Consider the following 23,686-nt stretch of genomic DNA (forward strand, 5'->3'; position numbering starts at 1 on the left):
ATGGACTCACTGATTCAAGACAGGTTACTCTCCTGCTGTTGTCATCCTCCCACATGGCCGGGTCTGGGAACAGCTCAAACTCTTCCTTCCACTGGGCCCATCGCTGGACTAGGTTTGGTGTCTGCAAATCCAGGGCTCTGGGTGGCTTCAGACCAAGTGCAATGGCTCACGCTGCCAGCAGCTGCACTTCAGAGAACTCACTGCTCAGATGCTGCCACCATGTTTCATTAGCAAAGAGTGAAGCTGGGTGCAGTAGAGTTGAACAAGTGGAACTTCATTAAACCCTGTGCACTGTTCTGTTCACATGGCTGAGTTACTTCTAGCCTAGCTCCTGTATTTCTTGTTTTCCTGTGTCTCCTCAACAATAGCTCCTGCAGTGAACATGAGCCCTCTGACTCCAGTTCCACTGATTGTGATACAGAGGGGACAATTCAAGCCAACAACTAATACAACCTCAGTAATAGAGAGGAAATGTCCAATTTGTCGTACTCAGAATGTTTTGCAGGAACATCTCTGTTCTGATGCACTTTTGATGAATCACAGGCAGGGCTCTGATGGAAGCCTGCCTCATTTCCTTGCAGGCCGCTGGAGAGCCCAGGTGGACTGCTTCAAGCCAGGACCAGCCAGTTAGGGTGGAAGCAGAGCTTCCAGACTTCGAAGACAGCTGGGTCCCTACGCTGCCCAACTCCCAAGTTGGTAGGCCTGAGAGCCTGGAATGAAACTATATTTCCAAATACTGACATTTCCCATGAACCAGAAATCCCATTTCAGCCAGCTCTACTCAATCCCATTGTACGCTTATATTCATGTATACACAGAGTACACTCTTAAAAGCACCTTTGAAGAACATTCTTTTTCATTGAAGCAACTGTCACAGGATTATCTGTCATGTCTTCAGGGTGGTAACAGAGATGTCTTGTCTTGACAATTCTCCCAGAAAATGAAGAGAAGATTGGAGACTCCCTGAGCACCATATCTCTAGAGAAAAAATACTAGATATCCTGACTGTTATTGATTGAAAAGATATATTGTTTGTGCATCATATTCTCATCATTTTTTAAAAAAAGTGCCTAGAATAATAAACCAGCCATTGATTCTGGAAGTTATTGTGTCAGAAACAATATTATCAAACTGGGAGCGTACACAATTTTTGTATACTCCAGATCTCTCATTTTTCACAGTGCAACAGCGTTAGTTGATAACAAAACCTGCCGCATCTGGTATGTTCATGAGAAATAATAAATGTGATAGTCACATGCATTAGTTCTGTCGATGGCAAATGAAGAAGGATTACAGGAGAGACTGAATGTAATGTTTGTGACTGAGGACATGAGGGAACTGAAGAAAGATTTGCCGGAAAGCACTGGTAACTTTGTTTTACCTGAAGGCAAGATGGTGATAGGGAAATCATATTTTTTGTATACAGCAGATGCTGCAATGAACATGGATTCAGAGAAGCTAGGTTTTAGTGGCTGGCTCTGCCACTGGCTTAGTGTGTGTGATTTGGGGCAAGTCGACTTCACCCTCTGGTTTTCAGTTTTGTCCATTAGTGAAATGGGCATGATCAAATGTCGCTCTCGCTATAAAGTGCTTTGAGATCTATGGATGAAACGAACTCCATGTGTGCGAACGAAGTCCCTAAGTGTGCAGCTTTGGATTATTCCATATATAAAAGCACTAGAGTTGAGCTTTTTATTATTTAGTGCCTGGCACCATAATCATCTTTTACAGCAACGAATGGCCCCTGGTGTCCCCACCAGCCCTGATAACAATGGACATTACGCCGAAACACTTTATTTCATCATAGGTTCAACCTCGGTTGCTCCCCAACCTTTGATCAGCTGGTCACTGGGAAAAGATGGCTGCTGAAGCTTCTGCATCTTCCCCTGTGGTCCTTATCTTGCTTGAGATTTAAAGCCATTGGAATAATATTTTAAAATTAGCGATAACTATTGCATTATGTTTTCGAATTTGGGGACAGTAAAAGGCTAACTCAGTAGGTGCTCAGCCCTGGTGTGAGAACCAGAGGGTTTTCAAGGATTTCTGCCATTTTGGAGAAATTTTTGTTACTGTTCAATTTCCTTTGGAGCATTTTTAGTAAGGCAGGGGTGGGCTTGGTTGGAAGATTTAATGGCATTTTTATTGCCATTCCTTTTTTCTGAGCTGATCTTGAAAGGATCCCTTGCATGATATATGAATTCTTTTCTCTTTGTAGAACTGACATCAGATACAAGGAAAGGAGAGCACATATTAAAAATAAGCCTTTAAGCTGGCACTAGGGGAGAAAGTTTTTAAGATGCCTGGAAGTTGCACAAGCAACAGAAGAAGCAAAAATATTTTGATTTCTCTAGTACAGTGGTTCTCAACCCACGGCCTGTAGGCCGCATGCAGCCCAGTTAGCACACAGCTGTAGTCCAGCTCAGCTGTGTGCTAAAGGCCAACCCGCGTGCTGGGGTCCACCAGGTTCCCAGCTGCCCAGTGCGGAGGGGTTGGGCCAGTGGTGAGCTGGAGCAGGTTCGCACCGGTTAGCGCAAACAGGTTGTTAAATTTTTCAGCCGGTTTAGAACCGGTTGTTAAATTTTGCAGCTGGTTGAGAACCGGTTGTTAAAGGGGTGGGCAAACTCCTGTCCTGCCCGTCCCGCCCAAGCTCTCGGCTCCCCCTGTGAATTTGTACTCACTCGGCAGCACTGTGCGCCTTCGGTGGTATTTCGGCGGCGGGCCCTTCACTCGTTCTGGGTCTTCAGTGGTGGGCCCTTCACTCGTTCCGGGTCTTCAGTGGTGGGCCCTTCACTCATTCCGGCTCTTCGGCGGCACTTGAGCGGCAGGTCCTTCAGTGCTGCTGAAGACCTGGAGCGAGGGAAGAACCTGCCGCCGAAGTGCCGCCAAAGACCCAGAGCAACTGAAGGAACCGGATCTTCAGCTTCTGGCAGCTCATCACTGGGTCCGGCTGGGCTGCCCCGCCTCACTGCACGGAGGGGTCGGGGTTGGGGATGCCAGCCCACCCCATGTGGCAGAAATTCAGGGTTGGGGCTGCTGGCAGGCCCCGTGAGCTCCGGGGTCCGGGACTGGGGCAGCCAGCCCGCCCCATATGGTGGGGGTCTGGGGCTGCCGGCAAGCCTTGCGGGGTGCTCAGGGGTGGCCACATATGCAGCCCACAATGTGTAATAAGTTGAAAACCACTGCTCTAGTGGCTCTGGGTTTGATTCAGTGTGAGGGGTGGGAAATAAACTCTTCCTCCCCTTTCTGCTTTCTATTACATGGAATAAAGTGAAGAAATATTTTATAAGATACTTCGCCTCCCACATAAAAAAAAATCACTGCTGATCTTTTTTAGGAAACACACTACTCATTACTATGGAAGTTCCTGTAGAAAACATCCAGCCAGAACCCTTGTCTAAGCCCTGAAATGTAAAAAATATGGCAAGGTAACCTTCCATTTCTTTTGTTCCATTGGCTTTTAAGCACAACCAGTGATTTAGACTCCTCTGAAATCATAGATTAAAAAAGGAAAAGGAAATTACTGATTTCTGTTGTTTTTCTGTAGAATTTTTATTACAATAGCATTTTCGAGTGGTCCTGGGAAACAGCACCCTGCAGTTTTCCTTAGATTATCACCATACCAACTGTTGTTCAGTGACTGGGGGGTGTTAAAAGTAAAATTAAAGCAAACGTGTTCCCTCTGATTTTCCTTTCTGGTATCCTCCTGTGTCCACCTGTCTCTCCCAAATAAATGTCCCACACCTCAGACACCTGCTGCTCCTTCTGGGACTTTTATTCTTAGCACTCAGGCAGATCAATCCATCCATTTGAATTACCTGCTCCTGCAAATTTAGACATCTCTTATATGAGGAATCTTAGAGCCTAAGATAGGTGAACAAAATCCAAGTCAATATGTACAAAAAATAATGGCATTAAGTCCCTCCTAAAGGATTCTGTCTGACTTTTGTCACATGTTAGTTAGTTTGCCGTCTATAATTAATCATTGGCTGATTACTTTCCTTAATGTGGGTTTTCAAAGTGAATTACAGTTAAAAAGATATAGAAGAAGAGGAAGGGATTATCTTGCCTCTATAAATTGGTCAATTTCTTATTTGATTTTTTTCCCTTTGAACAGTAAATCACCATTTGACTCTTCCGAGATCATGTCTTTAGGTGCTGAGAGAGCTCTTGAGAAAGGATTTCCCACCAGCCCCCTTCACCAGTGCATTAATGAGAATACCAACTTTTGTATGCCAGCAATCCTTCAGGTTATAGTTCAAATACTCACGAGAGAATATAAGCTTTTCTCAAGCACCTGCCCACTCTTTTTGTAGGCAGGGGACCTAGGTGTTAGCGCTGGCTCAGCTGTTGACTTTGTGTGTGTGATGTTGGGCAAGTCATTTTTCTTTTTTCCTGGTCTCAGTTTATTCCTCTCTAAAATGGGAATGATAATGCTTGGCCTTTAAAAAGAGCTTTGAGATCATGGATGAAGAGCACCCTGTAAGAGCTAAGTCTTGTTAGGAAGTTTTAGTGGTGAATGGATAGTTAAAAGTCTGGGTATGTGCGGGAACCTTTATTATGAAAGTGACTTTGCCATGTCAAATCTGAACTCATCTGATGGGCAACAGTAGGACCCATGAACAGGCCTGGGTATAAGACACATTTTTTTTGGGAAATGGCTCAAAGAGCACATAACTATCTCCTAAATGTACATGTGACTTGGGGATTAATAACACTATAAAACACCAAATCTCACTTCTCCAGAGACACTCCATGAATAACAAATAATACTGCCATCTTCAGATTACTCACCACCTTGAATCTGTTTTCTGATCAGTCTCAGAGGCCTTGTCTACTCTTAAATGTTTCACGGGTATAGCTATGTTGGTTAGGGGGGTGATTTTTTTTTTTACCAATAAAGCTATGCCAGTAAAAGCCCGAGTGTAGATGCAGTAATAATGGTATAGCACTTTTATACTGATCTAACAGTGTCCACACTAAGAGGGTTTTGCTGGTTTAACAATACCAGCATAACTATAACAATAAAACCCTCCTGGTGTAGACAAGACCTTAGTGAAATGACATGATTAGAACTAAGGTCATGGGTTTTCCATGTTATCTTGAATGCAGAACTGGTAGAGTGTGAGTGAAAAGTCGTAAAGGAATCCCTCAGGAATATTTTAGATCAACTATGAATTTAAGGATAACCCCATCAAGGGGGATGAAAAAAATCGCAAGGCAAAAAACAAGCACGTATGCCTCTATCCTGTAATGAGCTCGGATTGGGTATGGGGATAGGGTCCTTAATATACATTTTGTTCTGAAAAGTTTCTGAATAGAAATATTATGAAAGCAATAGGCTTGCCCAGATGTAATTGAGGGCAGCATCTGGTTGCAGAATATTTATTATTGATGCTGATGCACAAGTCAGAAAGAACTTGGCTTGAGTTTTGAATCCTAAGGCTGTTTGTAGGACTGGTGGTTAGAAAAAAACATCTTTTTACTTGTAAACTAAGCACTTCTGCTATGGAATCACTCAGGCACCATAAATGTAGAATCCCATGAGCCCATTTCTTCAAAGTCATTTTCAGAGTAGAACTGAACATTGAACATTAAAGTGTCATTTTTGTTCTGTGATCAAAAGTGTCCCTCTCCCTGACTAGACTCAGATATTTTACAACTGCCCACCTTTCCCTGACAACAAACAACCTTGCCAAAAGTTTATCCAGCTTCCCACCAGTCGTTCCGTGTTAGAACGTCACATAACCACATGCATTCGCCTACCGAGCCCTTTCCCCCCCCCCCATTTGCATGTGCCTGCCTGCATGCACAGATGCATATGTTCACTTTCAGGCACACGTGCAAACACACACACACACACACACACACAGAGTTTTACCGCTCTGTCTCTTCCTGCCTATCTGGTCTCCAAATCATTTTTAAATGCCGCCAAGTGCTCTTTTGAGTCTGCCAAAAGCTGAAAAAAGCATTTGGAGAAGCAGCAGCTTGGGAATAGAAGATGCTCAGAGTAACTATTAATTATGTAACTCTAGCACTAGGGCTCACATGAGACCAGTGACTGTTCTATTGAGGGACACTAAAAACAGAAATAGCCTCCTAGAGCAAAGTTAAGCACTAAAATCCTGCCTGTAGTAAAAAAAAATGCAAAATCCCCCTCTCTTCCTGACCTACACACAGAACTGGTCCAGAATATACCACAGATCTCCATAGCCAGAATCAGCAGGAGAACTGTCCCCAAAATCTAGAAATGTTTCCTTCAGACTTTAGTTTACCGATATCCAGCTCCCTGTCCTGCCACCCTTACTCACGTCTGAGTAGCATCTTACTCTGGAGCTCCGGGAGAGAAAGTGTGGAGCTAAAGAGTGTCCTTTAAACTCTCTGATAAAGCTTAAACCTAACATCCGGGCCAGCTCAGCTGACCAGTATACAGAGGACAAGGCTGTGTCCCCACCCACTGTCTGCACCCTCACACTGTATTTCAAGTAGCTCGTGCCCCTGGTGGCACATCTCTGAACAGAGGGAGTATGACTGGGCCTGGCCCTTTAGAGGTGGCTTAACTGGGGACAGCTGCTTTCACTTTACACCTACATACCCATGTCAGGGTTAGGCCCAATTTAGCCCCATTTGCAAGGCTGCATAAATGGCAGATTAAGATTCTGGGCCTGGCACATTAACTGTCTGGCTTTGTGCCCGCCCCTGTTTGGAAAGCTGATTGTCAGGACGCCTTGATGGGAAAGGCTAGCCTTATGGGTAAGATAGTAGCTTGGGACTCCGGAAATCTGGTTGCCATCCCTGGCACTACCATAGGCCTAGGTTGGTGTTTGGGGAAAGGTACACGGTGGTTCTTCTTCTTTCCCAACGGGTTTTCATCTTGAGTTAAAAAAAAACAACCACCAAAAAACCAAAACAGGTCCATCCCCAGTAAAAGGCCACGGTGCACTGCAGCTCACTCACTGGGAGCCCAGAGGAAAACAGGGGGACGTATAGGCCATGCAGCTCATGTGAATTACCAAAGCGGGAAATTATCCCAAGTGCATGATGATCACTGTCCAGGAGAAGCCTTTGCATCTTTGTCCTTCTAACCTTTTCCTTTTTTCTCCCTCTCCAGTTTGTTGCTCAGCCAAACTGCCAGCAGCTGTTAGCTACACTTTGGTATGACGGCTTTCCAGGATGGAGGCGGAAACACTGGGCAGTCAAGCTCTTGACCTGCATCACCATTGGACTGCTATTTCCTGTGCTTTCTGTGGCATATTTAATTGCACCTAAGAGCAGGCTGGGACTGTTCATTAAAAAGCCATTTATAAAGTTTATCTGCCACACCGGTTCTTACCTAACCTTCCTCTTCATGCTACTTCTGGCATCGCAGCACATTGTCAGGACTGATCTCCATGTGCAGGGACCACCTCCCACTATCGTCGAATGGATGATCCTACCCTGGGTTCTAGGTAAATCAGAGGAAACACAAATATGCTTGGGCCTCAACTGGCAGACTTACGCTCATGATAACTGCATGTGGATTAATTGCTAGTCTCTGTGTTATCTGCGTGTAAACAGGTTTGGCAACCAAATCTGGAAACTTCATTAACTGCTGTCCTTCTTCTGGAACTATGGGGCTAGGGCTGTTTTGTTGTTTTTATTGCCAGCTACTGTGTCTTTTGGCATAGCCCTCAGGAAGCTGCACCAACCTGGGGTAGCCGCGAGAGGTGCTGTGTCTGTTTGATGCGCAGTTCCTTCCTCGCTTCCCCTTTGCTCTGAGTGGGGAAGGGGCATCATAACTGGCTGCTGGCCTATACCAGCAACAAATTGTGACTCTCTCTTATTGGCTCCACTGCACTGGCTGGTGCACGGGGGAGGCAGAGCTAAGAGTCTGCTCGCTCTTTGCCCATTCCCCACCCGTCCTGACATTTTGGATCTTTCCCCCTGATCCCTCAACAGCGGAAAATTTAAAAGGCGCCAAGACATTGACAAGGCGCCACTTGTGCTCAGTGGGGGAGTGGCCGCTGCCCCGCCCCGCCCCAGCTACGCGACTGCCTGCACATGGGGCATCAGAGGGAAGACTCCTGCTCTGCCTTATGCCCCAGTGCTGGCACATAATCCAAGTCACAGTCTAGCTCTCCAATATGAACGGGGGAGAGCTGGTTACTGGAATGTCAAAGCAGAAGCTGCCTATTCCAAGCTGATTAGTGCAGCCCTAATTGTGAAGAAAAATGAGTGGCAGCTTCCCCGTTCTGTCTGTTTCACAAAAGCAAAGAATAAAGATGATATGGCAGCATGGAACCCAGCTTTCAGAGCCCGCAGAAGTGTAAGAGCAAAAAACCACATTTTGATATGTTTGATGAGTCAGATTCATTTCCCCTTTCAAGCTGAGCTGCCTTGAGCTCAAATGCACACTGTGGCAAATAAAACCTTGTAGACTCACAGAGGAAACACAATCTCTCCTTTCATTAGGTTCACGTCTGGCTTCGTTTACTCTACCTTGCTCTTGTGTTAAAATGTACCTGCTCCCATGTACCATCGGCTTAGGCTGGAGTCTCATTCTGAGGCTCCCTTAAGAGAAATCTGCTTCTCCTGATGAAAACAGGCTGTAGGGCCGAGAAGAATATCTGCCAAGGATTGTATGGGCAGAGGGCAAATTCCACAATAGTGTTCTTGCTGGCTACTCCTCTCAGTTCCAGCAAGCCACTCCTGCAAGATCAGGTGCTTCACCCAATTCAGAGGCGATGTGAATACAAATACTTTTAAAAGATAAAAAATAAGAGAGAGTTGTTTCCTTACTCTCCCCTGCCAAATGTGACATCACAAGGCCACTCATGATGTAGCTTCCCCCATTAAGCCAGCCCATATATGTTGCTTTCTGCTGCATTGTTGCGATGAAGGTGCCATCTTCCTCCCCTACAGCTGGCACGTACAATCAGGTCCAGTGTTTCGAACCTGGACTTACTTTAAACTCAGCCCGAAGGTTCTGGGCTCAGCACATTCACTTTGGGCCTGTCCCTACTCAGAAGGGTGATTCGTAGGATGGTCAAGCCCTGGGTTAGGACTCAAAGGAGTTCAGTTCCTGGCTCTACCACAAGCTTCATTTCTCACCTGGGACAGGTCGGTTACCTAGAGCTGACCAGAGCACCACAATGAGGTTTCAAAATTTGTTTTCGGTCTGCACTGGAATGAAAACAAAACCTTTCGGCTGTTTTAGGACGACGTGTGTGGGAGACCCAGATGTAAGGCCTGGCTCTGCCTGTTTCCACAGCAGAGCTTTTTAGCCTAGATCATTCCAAATCAGGGACTTGTACCTGTCCAGCCTCCATCCTAGGCCAACAGAATAACCTCCCCTCCGCCCAGATATAGGGGTTTCTCTTGCTTGTTCTCTCCCCAGACCCAAAGCCTTCCTGCTGAAACTTTTATGGAAACTGATCGATCTCCACAACATTTTTTGGCTTCAACAAAACAGCACATTTTGCTGAAATGAAATTTCATCGAAAATGTTCTGCCAAGCTCTGCATTTAATTTCTCTGGGCCTGAGTTCACCAAGTGTATAGTGGAGACGTGATCAAACTTCCCTACCTTGTTGTGTTGTGAGGATAAATTAGTTGGGCTCAGATTCTGTCTGCTTTCTCTGGCCTCTTTGTGCTGCTCTGGTGACATAGAGGAGATGCTGAGTTGCCCTAACATGGCATCTGGGAATTCCCCACACACAGTGGGAATCCCTGGAAAATGTTCTTGGATGAACTGGGGCCAACAGGTGAATTAAGGTGATCCTGCCCCATCCCATGTTCTGTGCTGAACACTGTGTTTATAGTGCCATTCTTCATTCGAGGGATGAACCTAATGTATCAAAAATCTCCGTCTGCACCACCATCCAGTCTTGAGCAAGAAATTCTCCCAAGTCCCTAAATCTGCAGTGGGCCAGAAAAAGACTTACTGAAGTTGCGGCACTGGAAGGGGAGTGTGAATAACAAGTATCTCTTCAAAAACCCATCTTTAAGCTTACACGCTCAAACAGCTAGTTTGTTCTAAGACTAGAACTGGTTGGATAATTTCAAACATTTCAAAATTTGGACAAAATACTGCCACATTCTTTTTCCAAATAAAACCAAAGATGTTGCTTCTATGTTTTACTGCTAGTCAGGATCATTTTTACAAAATTCTAACTGTGGATGAAAGGATGGGTAAAGGACAGAGTTGCGTTAACAAACTTTTTTTCCCATTGTGACCAACTTTACCAAAAAGACAGGAGAGTTTGTGCTACTTCACACAGGCTAGCCCTACAGCTCTCACACAGCCCGAGCCTCATTCTCTGTAGTCTTCAAACAATAGGAATTAGCAAATGTGCAGCTGAAATGTACATGCAAAAAGAAAAGGAGTACTAGTGGCACCTTAGAGACTAACAAATTTATTTGAGCATAAGCTTTCGTGAGCTACAGCTCACTTCATCTTGGAATAAACAGCAAACACACCCTTTTTTCCTACCACTTAACGCACCCTCCACTTCACATTTAAATTATATGAAATTCTTTGGAGAAAAACAGACCTTCAAATGAGATGCTGATGTGTCTGTAAGGAAGAATTTACCATTTTAACGTCCTTTTTTGTTTATGAAATATCTGTAAAATAGAGAGAGAGAGAGAGAGAAAGAACGACCAGGCACGTACAGTGCAGACAGCATTACAGTAACTATAGTAACAATGCTAACTATGATTACTCACAATAAATACAACATAGTTGATCTTCAGCAGAAGCTGCTCCATTGATTTATTTTATTTTATTTTATTTTATTTTGTGCGTGCAAAGATTTTAAGACAGCTGTACTAAAATTACCTTATTGGTCATAACATGCTGCTGACCTGACCAGTGGCATCAGCCAAGAAAATGTGATTGATATCTTTATGTTTGCAACAGTTAATTTCCATGCTCTTTGTTCTTCATATTAAACCTGTAAAGCCCTAGAAAACAGACTCAACTGATATCCCAATTTGGAGGATCACGTCATAATTCTGTTGTCGGATGTTTGTTAGCCACTCTCTTGATGCTTTTTTTTTCTTTTCTGATTTAAGTCTTGGTTCTTGAGTCACGTCCAATGCTGTAAACTCAACCATGCAAAATATATGGGGATGGGGTAACATTTTCATAAGTGCTTAAGGGATTTAGGAGCAAAAGTCCCATTTTCAAAAGTCACTTAGGCACTTAAGAGTCTAAAAGGGGACTTAGGGTATGAATACACTGCAGAAAACATACCCGAGCTATCTTTAGTCTAGCAAGCACAGGGGCCAGTAGCAATGGAGCTGCAGCAGCATGAACTTCTACTCAGGCTAGCTACCCGTGTACACAGGGTCCAGGCAGGATTGTATCGTCTACACTGAAACCTGTTCTGCTGTGGTTTTACTATGATTGTACCCGTGCTAGGTAGATTTAAGTTAAATCGGGTGTGACTACATATGCTACAATCATACCACTCAGTTGCAGTGTAGACATACCCTAAGCTCCGAAACACCTAAGTGACATTTGAAAATGAGGGCTAGGCTTTGAAATCACATAGGCTTTTTTGGAAATGTTACTCTAGATGGCTTAGGGGAATGGTAACAGGGTATGGAGCCTTATGTCACGACTGTAGGCAAATTTAGCCTAGGTTAGTAACAAGTGAGAATAATTCCCTGTTGGAGGCTGACATTTGTGAAAGGAGTTGATTGTCTCAGTCCAGTTCCTAGTGAATAAACGTCCACATCGCAAAAGCCACCACCACAAATGGTGCTAAGTGGAACTCTAGCTGACAGCCTCAGCAAAGAGGCCGTAAACTGAAGGCCAGATTCTGAAACCCTTACCCATGCTGAGTAGCAGCTTGCTCACGAGTAGTCCTATGGAAGTCAGTGGCGCTATTCATAGAATAAGGTGAAATTGAATGAATGTGCCTGGAGAATGGATGTGATCCTTCCATCTCAGGGCTGAGGCAGATTGATGGAGGGAAGCTTGTGTGACTGTCACCTGTCTTATGGATAAGGGTAGGGAAATCAGCCTTCAAGGCTGCCACGCTGGCATCATTAAGGAGCACTGAATTACCCTTAGACACTACAGAGGTGGGTGCTCTATTAATAACTAAAGACAAATAAATTTACTCAGATCATTTATTTATTTAAATCAATAAAAATTTCCCCTGAGCCATGTCACCCACAATTTCTAAAGGGGAACTTTGGCCTAGAACAGTTAAAAGGAATGTGTGTTTCATGCAGCATCTCCTTGTGCTTAGTATGTGAAGCACTGGGCAGGACAGCTTGAGCCTGAGCCGTTCCTTTTCTGACTGCATTTCCCATTCTGCTATATAACACTCTGTAAGCAGCTTTATTAGATTTTGTAGGAAAGGAAAAAGGATGAGGCATTTTTTCCCAAGCAGTTAGTTTATAATTGCCTTTTATTACATTGGATTTGCTCTGCTTTAATGGGCAGTAATGTTCCCTCATGCAGATAAACTCTCTTTCTTTCCACAGGTTTTATTTGGGGAGAAATCAAGGAGATGTGGGATGGTGGATTCAATGAGTATGTACATGACTGGTGGAATCTGATGGACTTTGCAATGAACTCGCTCTATCTTGCAACTATCTCCCTGAAAATTGTTGCTTATGTCAAGGTACAGTAAGTTGGCACATGTGTGTGAAAACTATAGTACACAGGAAATTATCTGTCAACGCTGAAATTCCAGCTCAGAGAGAACAGGTGCCCACATCACAAGTGCTACTAGTTGGCATCCTTGTTTGCAAACTCAGTAGGAAAGCCAGTGACTAAAATGGTTTGGAGAACAAGCATGCTTCTCACCCCTTACAGGTTGTCCTGCCTGATTAAGGTTAAGGCACATTGGCGGGGTGTTGTGGGAGGAGTTCACATAACCACTGCCCACCTTGTAACTGTGGATAAAGAGTGAACCTCAAGTTTCTGGATTGTCACTGAGAACCTTACAACAGTGCTAAATCCACTTAATATGTAACAATGAATCCAGAATAGGGAGATCAGAAAAAAAATTAGAGTTTTATAATGTAAATGGGGAAAATGATAAAATACTCTGTTGAGATTTTACAACTATGCTGCAGATTCCTTACTGTCAGCTCCACTAACTGAGCTAGTGCATATTACCGTTCATCCTCAAAAGCACCTTTCAGATTTATAAACATCTGATGCTCTAATTTAATTTATGTACAAGCTTTGAAGCCAGGGAACTGCCAGAAGCACTCTCTCTCTCTGTCTCTCTCTCTCTCACACACACACAGCTCAGTCCCTGCAATACCTCAACACAGTGACTCCCATCGACTTTAGTGGGAGTGGTGTGCTTGCAGGACCCGGCTCACAGAGTTTTCTCTAATCTTTCTGGTGTTCACAGAGTCTGTAGGCCTGATTCTCCTCTCATGCTGGTGTGAATCAGGAGTAACTCCATTGAAGTCAGTGGTGTTACAGTGGTGTAAGGCAAACATGAAGTAACCCTGTTTTCAGATTGGGAGTGTCCTTCCCCACCAGCTCCCAGAGTTCCTGCTTCTGAGGCCATAGACATCTGAAATTACAATTCCAGATCTAGCTTCCTGCTGCTTTAGACATGGGTCTGAATCTGAACATTTCTTTATGCAGGGAGTTTAGGGCAGTAGATCTACATCACTGCACACTCACTAGTCCCCTTTCCCATATCTCTCCACACCCTCCAGGGTTAGAAGAGAACCTCCACAGAGTACATCTCCTGGGTACGTAGGGGATGCAGTGTTCCCTAGGTGGGGCTCTCCATAACCTGACCTCCTCCCCTGCATTGTGGATGTGACTGGTCCCACAGCAATTAGGGCTTTCCCTTTTTGCTGCTCCATAACATTGGTTCCACTATGTACACAAGGGAAGATTTTGCTTTTTTTTTTAACCACAGCAGCTTGAACTCAGACCAGTGCTGCAGAAGTTCACTGCTCCAAGGTTCTCTGTCCATTTGTAGCCAGTCATAATGTAAGGAGAGAGGAGAGAGATGAGGAAACTAAATATTTCACAAGCTAGCTGAAACAGGAAGGCTGTAGTATAAGCTCGTCAGATAAAAAGACCAGCACAGGGGCCATTTTAAAGTGCAGAAGGCTGCTTACCGCTGAATTAGCACTTTTCAAAGAGAATGCCAAGATAGCTGCTACTCCCTGATCAGGTTGTTCTGTATCAGTATCAAAGCAAAGCCAGATTACATCTTTTTCTCCAGACATTTACAGCAGGAGAGAAAATTAAACACTTGAACATTTGGTCTTTGAACTGTGAGCAATAAAAATAAAATAGCTGGAAATCGTAAGTCATGTGACCCAATCAGCAACGTGGCAATTCTCTTTCTCTGAGACACACAGCCGCTTACCCCACACCCACCAATAACACCTAAAACACCAGGCACAAACAAATACACGCAACCCAAGCCATGCATATCTGCAAACATACAGCTACCCACATTCTCTTTATGAATGAGTAATTCATACCTACAAAACCACAGAGCCCTGCATGCAAACGCCCACACTTCCATACAGTCATAAAGCTGGAAGGGTAGCTAATCCCACTGAGCCTCTGCAGGCCCTGAACATCCATGGGTATGTTTACACTGCAGCTAGGAGCAAGCCTCCCTGTCTGGGTAGACCGATTCATTCTAGCAGGGTCACCTTGCTCAAAATAATAGTGGGGAGGTTGCAGCTTGGTCTGGAGCTGGGCTGCAGAAGCCTAGGGGCCACGCCCGAGTTTCTGCCCTTGATGGAATGTCCACATTGCTATTTGTAGCACGGTAGCTCAAGCCCCACTCGTGTGAATCTGTCTACCCGGGTGGGGAGGCTCAGTCCCAGCTGCAGTGCATACACCCTCCATGTCACATCCTCTCACTATGTCCTAACCCTTCAGCCCTGACATGCCTTTCTGAGATCAGAGGACTGTGGCAGTCTCACTGGACAGCACCCCTGACTTTTCACAGCTTGGCTCTGCAGCTCCTCCTCCCGGCCTACCTCTCCACTCCTGTGCTGTCTCCTATATACAGATGCAGCACTGCCCCTGCACACTGCTGGGCAGAGCTGAAGCCTTAAATGCCCAGCCGTTGGCACTCCATTCCTCAGGTGTCCCTGCCAGCGCAGCTCCCTTCTCAGCTTCTCTTCCCACACCTGCCTCTTCAAAATGGAACCCCACATCTCTGCACCCTGGGCCTCATGGATACATTAATCAATATAGGAACATGCCAGTAGCTATGCCAGATCAAAGCCATAGTCCATCTAATCCGGTATCCTGCATCTGTCAGTGTCAGATGTTTCAGAAGAAGGTGCAAGAAACCTTGGATTCGTCAGTGGTGGAATAACCTAACAGAAGTGTCTTCATAATCCTTATCACCCAGAGGTTGGCTTGTGCCCTGAAGCATAGGGGTTTATAACTCTTCTGGTGTTCTACAAATTCTTTGTAGTGTGACTGGGAATGTAGTAAGTATTTGTGCAAATGCTTAATGTGTTTTGAATTCTAACTAAACTCTGGCCTCAGTGTTATCTAATGCCAATGAACTCCACAGATCAATTAAGTGTAGGGTAAAAAGTATTTCCTTTTATCAGTTTTAAATTACCTGCCTTTCGATGTCATTGAGTATCCCCTTGTTCTTGTATTATGAGAAAGAGTAAATGGGAGAGCCCAGTTTACCTTTCTCTATACTGTCCTTTCTCTGGTGTCTAAACAGCCCCAACCATTTCAGTCTTTTTGTGTGTCTAATCATTTTCATTATACATCTCTGAACCCCTTCTATTTCTGCTATGCACTTTGCTGGGCTGACCAGAACTGAACACGGCATTGCAAGTGAGGGGGTTCCATTGATTTATATAGTGCCATTACAACACAGCCCTGAAAAATTGCCGTTTTTAAAATAAAGATCTGTGAGATGAAAAAGGCCTTGTCAAGTTCTTTTTAATAGCAGCTGACTCTAAATGCTGGCAGAGAGCCACGTGCTGTTGGGAAGTTTCTCGCCAGCACTCAAAGCAGAATTTTGAAGCTTCCATGCGAATCTGCTTCCCAAGTATTTGATTCTCTCTCACTGAGCTATAGATATATACACATATATATGGTTGAGGTAATAGCAAAGAGATAACAACATCTGCACTGTTTGTTAACGTTTAAGGGCCAGCTTCAAATCCAGTTAACAAAGTGAGTCCCTGGTGTTCATGGAAGTGGAGAACAGTTTGGAAATGTCAGAAGCAATCAGAGGTCATGTAGAAATGCAGCTGCACTGTATCGCAGCTAGATTTTCAAGCAGTATTTAGGTACCTGTCACTGACACTGACAAAACCATTGCTCAGCTACCACTTAACCCTGTAAGCATCTAAAGTCCCCTAGGTGCCTAAACTGCTCCCTGTGGGCATGTGCAAAGCTGCCTAAGTCCTGATCACAAAGCTGCTCACTTCCTAACTCATGTCTAGGGCTTGGCAGGATTCACAAACAAGGCATTTCCCTGCCTACCTTTCCTGCAGGGCCTGATCTGGTAGGTGTTCTCCGAGCATGCCTAATACACCCAGCAGACAGCCAGGGGCCAGTAGAGCCTCCCCCTTTATCTCTGCTAGACCAGTAATTAAAGCCCTTACTCGGAATGTGGGAAACCTGGGTTCAAATCCCTATTCTGCCTGATTCAGAGCAGCAACAAGAACACAGGTCTCCCAGATTATGGCTATGGGAGAGGGGTCTCTCTCAATCTCTCCCACCTTGTATGAAAGACTTAAAGATTCATTGGACCTGCAAGAGAATGACTCTGAGCCCAGTAGTTAGGACACACACATGGGAGACCTCCCATCAGCTCCCTGCTCTGAAACCAACAGAGTAGGGATTTGAATCCAGCTCTCCCACTTTGTGTGCTAACCACTGGGCTAAAGAGATGTTGGGGTGAGGAGGGGAACCATGCCTTGTTATTCTTGAAATGGCTTAGGTGCATAACTCCAGGAGAGAGTTTCTGGCTTGGTGGTGAATCCTGAGCAGAGATAGGTGCCTAATTCCCTTTGAGGGGCAGGGCTTAGGTCCCACCCCACTTCTCAGCATTTCCTACAGGTGAGCTTAGACAGCTCCCCACTCCACAGGCTGGCTTCTGTGAATCCATCCCTATTTTAGGTGCACAACTCTTCCTACACAATGCATAGGGAACCTGGTTGCCTCACTTGGGGTTGCAAATGACACAAGGTGGCAGGGTGCTGAAAAGTTAGGTGATGTGATGTTTAGTGCTGCCATGCCCAAGTCCTCCTTTGTGAAGCCCATGGTTGCTTCTACTTATCTCCTTGAAAAGTTGTGATTTTTATGCATTGGACCTTAAGATTTAAACTGAAGGGCGTTACAAAGATACCTCTATCAGAGTAAAGTGTGTTTATCTTAAAGGTTACAAAATTTATCAGTTGCTATAAAACACTTGTTACTGTATTCGCCTTTCTAGGAACATTTTTTGCCTTTTTACATGGTACATGGTAAATGAGCAGAACAGAACTAAGAGGTCAAATTCAGCCCTGGTGTTAAAAGATCTGATTCTGATCTGTTACACCATTGTAGGTCAGCCCAATGGAGCTACACTGATGTAATCAGCCTCCATGACTCTTTTGATGTCACTAGAGTGCACTTATTTACACCAGGGGAACATTTGGCCCAAATAATTCATATGCTTTTATAATTGCACTATAAACCTAGTTAATTTTATAGTTGATGCTTTCAGGTGTATCCAGTGTTCCAGCTATAATTATGACCTCTGTTTTTATGACTCTCCTAAAATTACCATGCCAAATTAACTAATAAGAAAATTAATGTGCAGAAAGCATTTCAGTTCTGGGAGCCTGGCTCTTTTTGAAATAAGAAGGAGGAAGGCATACAGTTACCACATTCTATTGTTCATCCATGTTTTCCTTCTTCCTTCCTTTTCCACTCTGCTTATCCCAGAGTATAAAAGCACCATTTCAAATGTGTATGAACAATCTGGAAGTGAAAAAAAAATTGATAATGGACCAAAATCAGAATCTTAAATTTGATAATGAGGAATTTGAACTCCTTTGAATTTTAGGGGTGATAGGGGTTCTGTTTGAATCCATGGTCCTGAACTGGTCCATAAAATTTTCATTCCAAAACTAAAGAGCTTAATTTTTGAATCTAGCTCAGGCATGCTAATAATCTTTGATGAAAAGCTGATCTCACGAAACTGTCACACTTGAGGACAAAATCTCACAGGAACAACTTGTGAGATGTTGACTCCATTGAATTCAAACCTGAGCCTTAACCACGTCAGCTTTTCAAACCTGAACCCTGAGCATTACCTAACCCTGACTGAGATCCAGATTTGAACACCATCTGTTCAAGTAATCAAAAGCTGGTTAGTGTACTGCTTAATGAAATGTTGTTAGCAGTTGTGGCTTTTGGGGCTATGTTAAAGTGTTTACTGCACCATTAATTTTTGTACCCTTGTTATTTCTTTCAGTATAATGGTTCTCGTCCAAGGGAGGAATGGGAAATGTGGCACCCGACGCTCATTGCAGAAGCTCTCTTTGCAATATCCAACATTTTAAGTTCCTTGCGTCTCATATCCCTGTTTACAGCAAATTCCCACCTGGGCCCCTTGCAGATCTCTCTGGGACGCATGCTGCTAGACATCCTCAAATTCCTTTTTATCTACTGTCTGGTGCTTCTGGCTTTTGCCAATGGACTGAACCAGCTTTATTTTTATTATGAGACCAGTGCCTCAGAGGAACCCAACAACTGCAAGGGGATCCGATGTGAGAAACAGAACAATGCCTTCTCCACGTAAGATTCCATCCCCTTTCTGTAATGCTGACTTACGTTGCTTCCTACCTTAACAGTCTCTACGCGTTGGCTGCGAATGCCTTTATTTGTCAGGCCAGTTGATTGGTTATGTAAGGAAAGTCTGAGTTAACTGGGGCAGACCCTTTGCTGAAGTCTGCCTTTTAGCTGTCATGAACGATACTTAGTTCCAGAGCACAAGGTCTCTCCCTATGATGGGATGTTTGTGACCCAAGGGAGGTGGTGATAAGTCTCATAGAAATTAAAAAATGAAAAGAGCTGCTACCACCAGGTCCTCTGGTCCATCTCCCATTCAGTGCAGGATGGGATCCTATGTATACACTGGAAGGTATTTTAGTAATGCCCCCTGTATAATGTCAATATCCTTTAGAAAATCATGGTTACTCCACAGAAGGAATCCTTTCAGTGTGAGAAAAAAATAAAGTATAAAATAAAAGGGAAGGAACAAACCTATGCATAGAATAAACTAAAATGATGATAAATAACAGCAATATAAAATAATATACAGTAGGACCATAACAAATGCTCTATGCAATCAAACCCAAAGAATGAAACTGACTTGAAGCCTGGGAACATAGCATAGGTTATAGCCCTGGTGATACAGCTTGGGCAAAATTCTCATCTCACCTGGGCTGGTTGTACACCAGTGTAATGCTGTTGACTTCAGTGATTTTATTGATACTGATGTAGGTGTGATCAGAGAGACTTGGAGGAAATGCTAGTTCTTTACTGAGGAACTGCTATATAAATTGCTGGGATGGTAACTGGCACAGATCATGGCTGAAGAAACAAGTGCAAACTGAAGAATAACTGGAATTGTCTTTCTTGTGCATTTATTTTAATGAATAATAGCCGTAATATTGATAATAATCAGCACCAATCCAATTGCTCTTGGTGTTTTTACAGTGCTTGAAAGATACAATAGAAAATAAAATAAATAAAACACAAACAAGCAGAAGAGATTATTATTCACCACTTGATAGTGAATCAAATAAAACTCTCCATTATGCTCCCAAATGCTCCATTCATCTTTCGCCCAAATGTTTAGGATTAAAAAATGGGCTTTGCAACATGTCCACAAGCTTATCAGATCCAGGCGCTGACAGACCCCAAGTGTGCCAGGCCTTGGGGCAAAAGAGCAACTGCTCCAGCCATCCTGCTAATGCTTTCCTCTTAAAAAGAGCAGAACCACTTAGGTGAAATTACATCCACTCCTGCCAGAGGCCACATGTCAACAGCCCCTCATGATCAAAGGTACCAAAGGTGGCAGATCTAAAAGAGAAGTTTCAGAGTAGCAGCCATGTTAGTCTGTATTCGCAAAAAGAAAAGGAGTACTAGTGGCACCTTAGAGACTAACCAATTTATTTGAGCATAAGCTTTTGTGAGCTAGAGCTCACTTCATCGGATGCATTCCTAAAAGAAGCACAGACGTTGTCATTCCCCTTTACTAAGAAGAGCTCTTCAACCATTGCAAATCAGAAACATGGAGGGCTTGGTTAACTCATTTAGCCCAATACTAACACCTCTGAAGTGAAGAGAGCCACATGGTGTTAGTGAAAAAAGAATTAAAGCCCTTCATTTTATCCCATGGTAAATATTTTAATGCTCCTACAAAAATGTTTTGTGCTCCCTTTGCAGCAGTAAATTAACTAACAAACATCATTCCTATAGCTGAGCTAAAGCTGATCCACAGAGAGAAATGTTTTGGCAGGACATGATGCTCTATAAATTGAAGTTTCTGACAAGTAAAAGGGCTGAAGCACTGAGTTCAGAACCAGATCCAGTCAACCCTGGAGCTGAAGGGTATGGGAGGAAGGGAGTATTTCAATCTGGGATTTTTGTTTGGGCCCAGCTTTATTGCAAGCCAGTTACTTTGCTGCTTTCAGTGCCATCTGATCAATGAAGGAAATAACAGATGTTTGACTAAAGAAAAAAGCACATTTGGTCACGGGGGAAAAAATGTGATTTTCAAGTTTCTAAGAGGGTGTAACACACAACAGGGAATTAAAAAATGATATATAACCACTTGACAGAAAGTGCACAAATCAACTTGACAGCATTCTTTAAATGCAGACCACTCATTCTCCGGTACCGCTGTGCATTTAAACCTCTTGCCAACAAGACTGCCTCACAAAGAGAAAGTTGAGGGCACTCGGCATCTGGGGACAGAGGTTTGTTTAAAACAAAGCAGCAGTGGGTGGGGAACATTAGGACCCAGCTCCCTTGGCAGGGGGCAGAATACATTGCCATTGCCTTTTTGTCTGAGCTGGGCTTAAGAAGTTTATTCACTGTGTTCTTAAAAGTTTAAATAGTCATTATTAAAACCCCCAGGGCAAGCTGACATTTCACTCCTCAAACAGACACACAGCATGTGCGACTTGCTAAGAATGGGCAACCTGCAAAATAGGAAATTATATCTATGGGACTCTTAGAATGAGCAGCATTGGTGTGAATTCAAATCAAGCCTAATGCTACCTCAAGTTGGCTTGAATTCATCCCTCCTTAGTGGTAGAAGAAATGCAAAATGCTTCCAGTGAGTCCCCTCAATCTCTAAAAGTGTTCCGAGGCAGTCACATAATAAGAGCTAATTTTATAATCAGAGAAGGAGAAACAGGAGCACTGTTCATGTTTGTACAACTCGTTTAAAATATGACACCTATTTACCATCATATTATTTCTGATTACTCCCCAAGGATGGGTCTAATATCTGTTGCGAAGAAATTTTCTGACCCACAAACACAGCTCAAGGAAAAGTAATATTCCTTTGTGACAGCAACGAGGTGAAGCCATTAATAATTCAAATTTTTAGGCTTTGGCCTCTCTGTGCATGAGAAAGTGGAGTGTGTCTATTGCTTAGACAGGCAGTCTGAGGAATATATTTATCACAGAGGCTCAGTCAACCAAAAGGGGGTGGGAGGGAGTCAGTGACTCCTTGTTTTCTGCAGTGTCATTTTGTCTTGAGAGGGACGCTGTTAACTGGGTTGCCATTTTCTCTAAGACACACTAGAAACTGCAGCCTTGCTGGAGGCTAACGGTGCACCAGAGAGTGAAGCAGGAACTGTCTTTTCCTCAGATGCTTTTAGAGGGCCGTTGAGGTTTGCTGTTTCTCCCAGTAGATGCTCAGAGTTCACATTTCAGAAATGGTTTCTATTTTAAAAGAATATTCCTCTAAAATATTGTGAGCCTCATCAAAAGTGCCTAACAATGGACATGGCCTTTTGGTTCGGGTCCCCTGTTAGACATTGCGGGCAGTATGTGATTGTACTACATAAAGAGAGAGGAAAGAATAACAAAATATTATTGTTATACAGAATTGCAGCACACAACATCGGCCTGGCTGTTTCCTATTTAGCGTATGAACCCCTTGCTCATACAGAATAATTTCTTAATCCACTAGGAGCCCCACTGAAATCAATGGCACTCTGTGTGGAGTAAAATGCTATTGTACGAGTGTAAAGGTCATACAATTTGGCCCTCAGGAAGAAAGGTGTCTGTTACAGCTGTTCCTGATAAGCTGCACTGCCTGCTAATGTTAGGATACCATTCAGGGTCGTGTGTGAGTGTCAATATAACGTTCCTTCTTAGCCTAGGGTCAAATTCTGCTCTTAGTTACAAAGGTGTAAATCCAAAGTAACATGCTATTCACCCTCAACGAGTTATTCCAGATTGATAATCATGTGGCTGAGGACAGAATTTCACCCCTCGGTCCTAAATCCTTGAACAAATACTTTCCATCTTATGTTCCTACCTGAGATTTATGACTGGATGGGGAGGATGTAATTCTGCAAGGTACAGTCAAGCAGCAAACCAAGGAATTTTTTTTTCCTCCATGATGAAACTCCCCGCCACAATGTCTCCTGGAGGCCTTGGTTAATCCCTTTAGTGCAGGCTATAAGGCATTTTTATGTCAGATAGCTCATTCTTGACTGCTCCCTCCCTCCCCTCACTTAGATTTCCCTTCTGCTTGTCCCCTTTCCCCATTCTGTGTGCAACTAGAGAGTTATTCCCTGTTGTTGGCAGGTGGTTTGACAGATAGCTCTTGTGTTTTCCCTTTGGCTATATGTGTTTAATGTTATTTGGGCTGAGCAGTAAGCTGGTTGACTTTTCATTTAGTTGGTATTCTGGTTCACTAGGATGATTCGATACCTCATTCGTTACATTAGATCTTAAAAAACAATAAATATTTTTCTATTGTTTTACAAACTATTTGCTAAAAATTCAGTTTAGTTTCCTCATCTGTAAAATGGGGATAATGATACTGGCCTACTTTGTAAAGTTCTTTGAGACCTGCTGATGAGAAGCAATATACAAGGGCTAGGTATTGTTATTATTGTTAATAATAATCAAATGAGTTCAGCTGTTTAGCTGGGAGATGGGGCGGTCCCTTTAAAAGTGGGTGTACTGATTGTGTCATGTGACTTACGGTGTCATCTGTGCTTTTTTCTTTACATCGCTCAGGTACAGTTTCACAGACTTAAGTAATGGGGCCAAATGCCTAGGTCCTTACTCAATGTTTACCCCATCCTTATTCAACTAATATGCCTCTCAGAGAAGTCAGGTTGTTCAAATCAAGGGGAGTTTTGCTTTATTAAGGATTTCATAATTTGGCCCAGGCTCTATAGAACCCAGATTGTAATACAAGAGTTAAAATTGTAAAGAATGGCAACTCCTCTATGGATAGTAAAGGTGTGAATGCCAAAAGAATTTAACAGGCAAATGAACAACCAATACAACAGATTCCTAATATTTCAAGCACATCCAAAATAGATTATATTCTTTTAAGCAATACTTTCTTGGTTTTTACAGTAAGACTCTTTTTTTTAAAAACCATCTATTGACCCCAGGCCAAAGCCAAAACATCTTAAATGTAGATAGAAACGTCAGCTCCCCAAAACTTGAAACAATAATA

The 23,686-nt window shown here is 43.5% G+C and overlaps 1 protein-coding gene across 7 annotated transcripts in view; it reads left to right on the top strand.

Annotated features, from left to right (window-relative positions):
- Window positions 1-23,686, top strand: part of TRPC5 (transient receptor potential cation channel subfamily C member 5) — a 139,688-nt gene that overhangs the window by 90,540 nt on the left and 25,462 nt on the right. For all 7 annotated transcript variants that reach the window (XM_073361164.1, XM_073361165.1, XM_073361167.1 and 4 more), the window contains exons 4-6: window positions 7,109-7,445; window positions 12,477-12,616; window positions 18,437-18,759. In XM_073361164.1, the coding sequence (XP_073217265.1) occupies window positions 7,109-7,445; window positions 12,477-12,616; window positions 18,437-18,759 (800 nt within the window). The remainder of the gene's footprint in view (window positions 1-7,108; window positions 7,446-12,476; window positions 12,617-18,436; window positions 18,760-23,686) is intronic.

The sequence above is a fragment of the Lepidochelys kempii genome, chromosome 9 (genome assembly GCF_965140265.1).
Source record: "Lepidochelys kempii isolate rLepKem1 chromosome 9, rLepKem1.hap2, whole genome shotgun sequence".
NCBI lineage: Eukaryota > Metazoa > Chordata > Testudines > Cheloniidae > Lepidochelys > Lepidochelys kempii.